At 36.6% G+C, this 6,447-nt stretch overlaps 1 protein-coding gene across 1 annotated transcript in view; it reads right to left on the reverse strand.

Moving 5' to 3' along the window:
• Positions 1-4,528, reverse strand: part of LOC106883397 (TBC1 domain family member 25) — a 26,967-nt gene extending 22,439 nt beyond the window's left edge. Inside the window, exon 1 of the mRNA XM_014934391.2 lies at positions 3,632-4,528. Within this exon, the coding sequence (XP_014789877.1) occupies positions 3,632-3,685 (54 nt within the window). The 5' untranslated portion in view covers positions 3,686-4,528. The remainder of the gene's footprint in view (positions 1-3,631) is intronic.
• Positions 4,529-6,447: the final 1,919 nt, after the last annotated feature.

Raw genomic sequence — 6,447 nt, forward strand, 5'->3', positions numbered from 1 at the left:
TGTATATATATATATATATATATATATATATATATATATGCACACACACACACAAATACATATGAATATTTATATACACTATACACACACACAAACACACATGCACATTTATACATATATACACACACACATACTATATAAACATATAGATACATATATGCATACACATACATTTACATACTCAAATACATGCATCATACACACAGCTTGTGGTTTATAAAATTGTGTGTAGATAATTACATTAGTGAAATATGTTCTACCATAGCGAAATTTTTACATCTTATTTTCACAAATACTATACAATGGTCCCTAACTTGCTGCTGGTGAACTTGCATGCCCCGAGATGAATTTCCAGTCTAGCTATGTAGATACTGTGAAATTTTTATTGTAGTTGTATAGATCAAACTTTGCTTTGTCAACAATTGTTTCAAGATTTTCAGTTGTAATTTGCTTTGAAGAAGTATTCCATTGGTAATTAAATCCTTTAAGTAATTACTTTGATAACTAGCAAGTTTATTTTAGCGATGTAAAAAGATATTTTAATTGTCATTACAAAAGCTATTATCCAGATCTTGTGCTCCTCTATCTTGGGTTGCCCAAACTTGTTCTAGATGTATTCCTTTTGAAAAACTGAGGGATGCTTATTTTTGTTTAAGTAGAAATCTTTTGAATTCAAGTCATTCTTCTCTTGTATTCAGATCATCAATCACAGTATGGATTTTTCTTACTAGACACTAAAGATAGATATCTTTTGGATGTACCATATGGCATAATTTAAAGTTCAGGTACTGGTGTATGTCTATATCTTTGTAATATATATCCATTGTGACGATGTTATTTTCAATCAACATAGTGTCCAGAAACAGTAATTTTGTAGTCCTTAACACCATTGTAAATTTCAGGGTTTGATGCAAATTATTCAGAAGGACATAAAATTCTTTTAAACTAAATACAGATTTAGTCCATATTATAAAAACACTCATCAAGCAACCTTTCCAGGAGTCCTTTTATACATCTTCTAAAATCAATATGGTATTTTTCTTCTACTTTTTGCTACAGTTTTTGTTCCAAGTATCATATTACTTAAGTTTGCATATGTTAGAGTGAACTTAGTTCCCATGGCTGTAGATATAATTTCTAGATAGTCCCTCACCCCCTCATTGAAAAAGAATGTATTATTCTCAAAACTGAAAACAGCTGTATGAAGACCATGGTCAAATCTACAGGAAATTCCCTCACTGTTTTTTTTTTACCTGAATATTTAACTGTTGTTATTCCTAAATCAAGAGGAATATTTGTGTAGTGGTTTATCACACCATTTGTTTTGGACAGCTGAGATAGGAGATCAATGTCATCTTGAATGAAACTTTATACTTGGGTGCAAGTGGTTTCAAAATAATATAAAATTGCTTAGACAATGAGTAGAGTGTGCATTGTGTGTGTGTGTGTGTGGGGGCTGTGTCTATAGACACACAAATACCCACAGAAGCTCAAACCATCCATGTACATATTGTGTGCAAGTACAAAAACAGTGCTTATAGAATTGAATGGTGTATGAGGACCATATGAAATACTGCAATAATTTGAAAGAGAAGTGGTTGAGATGAAAAACATTGATATGAAGGAAAAAATGAATTCATCAGTGGACTAAGATTCCAGTAATCTTTAATCCCTGCTTCTCTCCATACGAATAATCAACAGTGAAGTACATAAGTGGCCAAAACAGTAAACGATAATGTTAGTTCAAATGCCACCAGGATTATCATGGCGCCTGTATTCCTCTAAAAGAAATGAAACTAATTCTAGGAATGCCATTCAATTGTCTGCATATCCTCCTCTATATAAGAAAACTGTTCTTGTACTTAATTAAAATGGGCATCTATAATGAAATTTGAGTATTTTTTTAAAGAATATTTTCTTATAAATATATAAAATGTCGTAGAAGTAGAACACGAAGCCGATTGAATCGATTCCGTATATTACTGGTTGGAACTTTTATCGATTTCTTGGAAAGGAAAGGCAAGTTAACCAGAGAGGATTTGAAATCAGAACGTAGTGGGTTAAAAGTAAATAGTTTAAGGCGGCGAACTCACGTTTGGATAATCCGTATTATTTAATAGCAAAAATGAAGTAAAACAACAAAACAAATAAACGAAAACATCGGAAGAATTGAAATTTAAGCCGTGGAAGAAACAACAGTCTGCCAATATCTTTTGGTTCTGACAGTCTCTTGTACTGGGAAGCGAGTTTAATGTGATGATTAAAAAATGATGTCGACCTGACATGAAGGTGTTTTTATGGCACCGACGAAGCCTGTTATCAAGCATTTTCTTGTCACTATGTCCGTTTGTTTGAGCAAAATGTTCTCTAATTAATTCCTTAATTGACAAATCAGTTGGGTTTTTTTTTCTTCAGAGACATATTACCAGCTAGAAATAAAAGATAATTTCCGTCAAATTACAGACTCTACTGCTTCTATAAAGTAAGGATACACTACATCTGTGAGAAAAAAAAATAACCGGGGTGGTCACGACTGGAATTCCTTTGATCATAGGTCTGCTCAGTCAAGGCTAACATAGAGTTAATCAACAACCCCAGTGCTGGGGGGGGGGGGTGTCATGTGCGTTTTTTGTAGACCGAAAACAGAAATTGACTAAAACGAAATATGAATTTGACAAATGACACTAAAACAATAAAGACGATGAGGCTGTCTTAACTGTTAAGCAACGAAATCAGTATTTTTGAGAGACGGTTTGCGAAGATTGGATCGGTCCAGGAATATGGTGAGCCCTTAACAAACCAATAAAATAAAAGAAAGAGGTAAAAAGTCAACGCTCTGCTGGGTTTGAACCCAGAGCCTAAACTCGAAGAAACCTAATGTCTTAGTCAACACAATATTGATTTATAACACAGACAGAAGACCAGAAAATCTGTGGGGGCGGGTATAGTCGACTACAGTGCTTCACTGGTACTTATTTTGTCGCTCGGAGAAGGTTTGAAAGAGAAAAATTATTTACCGGCAGATTTTGAACTCAGAAAGTGAATAATACGGCAAAGTACAGTGAATAGCGTGATTAATTGGTAGAGCAACAAGCAAAGATACTTTGTGACACTTTGTCATATTACAAGTCCAAATTTTGCCGGCGTTAATTTTGTCTTTCAAGATTTAAATATAGAAACGTGGCTACATATATCGAAGAATCATTTTTGCTCGAAGATTTTCCGATTCTGCTATCCCTCGCACTTTAAAATAAATAACAATAATTTCTAACAGAAGCATACAAGGCCTCATAGTCGGAAGAGGTGGAAAACACAATCCCTTACATTGAACCCCCCCCCCCATCCGTCCCCAGTAATTGAGAGGTTCTTCTTTTATTGACCCCGGAAGGATGACAGGCGAAGCTGAACTCGGCGGGATTTGAACTCACGACTTAATCAAATACCTCAAAGCATTTTGTTCGCAGTTCAAAGATTCTGCCAACCCAGCACAACAACAACAATAACATAGTCGGTTAAATCGATCAGTATTTGACTAGTACTTTATTTTACCAACGCCAGAATGATGGAAGACAATTTAATATTTCAAGAAATAAAAAAAAAACAATAATATAGTTCCGTATACTTGACCTACCTTCACTTTGATCCGGATAACTTCCTTGTTTTCCAAACCGTAATATCCTGCCATGGTTGTTAGTATCTTCTTTTTCAAGGGATTAGGGATATATTCAGAAGGACTGCGTGACTGTAATTTTATCCATAGTCGGTACTAACGTCGGACCTGAATGGAGGTGGGTACAAGTAGTGAGGGAATACATATATAAATGACACTTCTTGGGGACAGTAAATGAATACCACTTACTCCGAGATGTGTTGGGTGAATACAACACCTACTGGGTCGGTGGTGGGCGAGGTGTCACATATTGACCAGATACCTGTCGGTAGGAAGGAACCATCTGGTCTGGGATTGCGATGTTAACTTTATGGTCAAGGACTTGCTAGAGAATTGTTAGGTGAAACTGTAATGTCAGCTAATGGCTAGGCACCTTCTGAAGACGGTTTGAGTCAGGAGCGTTGGTGCTGGTAAACGGCCAGGTACCTGCAGAAGACTGCGGTGACCTTAAGATGAACAGGATTAGGTGCCTGCTGGAAGTTGATGTACGATGACAATGGGATAACAAGTAATGTATGAAGTACCTGCCTGTTGAAGGGGATGAGATGTCAGTCTGCGGATGAGGGAGCACCGAAACGCGAAAGAAGCGTCGATGCGACGTCAAACGACAACATTACCGGACCAACCGATAATATTTAGTTAATCCGGAACCTGATAATACCAGCTGGATCATTTGCTGTCCTGGTCAGCAGTATGGTAAAGGGTTTTATCGGTTAGTAGAAGCGACACGAAAAAATATACAGACATAGGTTTTTAACGGAGACGGTGTCAACTGTGAAGGAAGAAAGGTAGGGGAGCTGCTGCTGCTTCTAATGGTGGAGATGGTGAGAGTAAGGGTTACCGTTGGAGTGGCAGTGGTGGGTGTAGCAGCAGAGTGTAACGTTGTCTCTATTTATTTGCAAGCGAGGCTGACACTAAGGGCAGATAACTCCTTTGATGTTGTTGTCTTCCTCGGACAGACATTGATTCAATTAACACGGGAACAGGTGTATGGCTTAGTTAAAGTAATGGATTGGTTATAAGCACTTATGGCTTTTTTTTTATCTATATTTGCAGATACCATTTACAGTGTTTTTTTCTCTTCTTAGATACTTCTGAAAATGGGCAAAGAATAAAAAATAATAAACACGAGTTAAATAGTTAGCTAGCCTTTTTACGTTGTCGTCCGAGCTACTAGAAAGAGCAATCAAATCCCCGTTCCCACCAACAACAACAACATATTACACTCTACCGTCATAAAAAAAGGAGTAAGAACATATTGGATAATATGGTCTACACACTTAAAAATAGTTGATGATGGTCACAGCCGGAAAAAACATCTTACCTGGTCGCTCGACTCGCTAGTAACCAAATCTCCGTTCCCACCACCAATACCACCACCACCAACAACAACATCAAATTCTACCGACCTTAAAAAAATTGGAAGAACATATTGGATTATGTTATCTTCATACATTAGAATAATAGTGGATGGTCTCGGCTGGAATGTCTTTGATTATTAGATTGCTCGATCAGAATTAAATAACAACTATCTAAAACACGTAGCCTCTATCGAAACCACTTTAAACTAATAGCAAATATTCAACGTTTATAAATAATTGGAGTTAATTCACATCACTGATTAAAAAGTATTTTGGTCACTAGTAGAATCAGCTTCACGTTGTATGATTCTAAACAAATGTAGGTGATGCTACGTATTGGAAACGTAATCAAGAAGGTGGGAGTTAAGAAGAAAACAAAAACAAGTAATTTTAAAACCCGCAATTATTGTGAACGTATATTTTGAGAAATGCTGTGGATAATGGAAAATATAGCATTAAAATGGTATTCTTCAGTCGACCTTCACTAATTTGGCATCAATGGGACCCGTAGAATGCTGGACTCGATTAGCACGTACAGTTTATTCAACGACTACCTTATCTTACCTTTAGTAAACCTTGTATAATTAACGAAAAAGAAATATTATGCATAAGATAATTAAAGAGAGAGAAATTAAGGACCTTGTTAATTTTTTTTTTTAATTCAAAGGAATTTATTGTTAACGCATACTTAAGTAGATAAAGATTCCATATTAAAATATAAATCCCAAACCAAAGAAAATATAATCATGAGCAAAGAATGGAAAAATGAAAAGTATAAAACATCAAATTGACAAAAGTTCAGCAATTAGTTGGACACCATAAAGTTCAACAGAGCTTATGGAAGCAAGCCAACATGCTTGTGACATTACTGCACAGAATGGTGAGGGGATATACTTGTTTGTGGCACGTAAAAAACACCTTTTGAGCATGGCCGTTGCCAGTACCACCTAACTGGCCCTTGTGCCGGTGGCACGTAAAAGCACTCACTACACTCTCGGAGTGGTTGGCGTTAGGAAGGGCATCCAGCTGTAGAAACTATGCCAGATCATATTGGAGCCGGTGCAGCCATCTGGCTCACCAGTCCTCGGTCAAACCGTCCAACCCATGCCAGCATGGAAAGCGGACGTGAAACGATGATGACGATGATGATGATACACACACACACACACACAAATGACAAGCTTCTTTAATTTTCCATCATTTATCAAATACACTCACAAAGCTTTGGCTGGCACAGAGCTACAGAAGAAGATGTTTACCTAAGGCACCACACCGAACAAAGCAAAATCCATTTAATTGCAAAGTGTACTTCTTGCCAATACCTACTGAAATAAATTCTTTCCAAATGTTTAATTCCCACCAATTCACACGTTTCTCTCACAAGAATCCTATTTTTGGCCTTCAAACACAGAATAA

Source organism: Octopus bimaculoides, chromosome 24, assembly GCF_001194135.2.
Source record: "Octopus bimaculoides isolate UCB-OBI-ISO-001 chromosome 24, ASM119413v2, whole genome shotgun sequence".
Classification (NCBI taxonomy): Eukaryota; Metazoa; Mollusca; class Cephalopoda; order Octopoda; family Octopodidae; genus Octopus; species Octopus bimaculoides.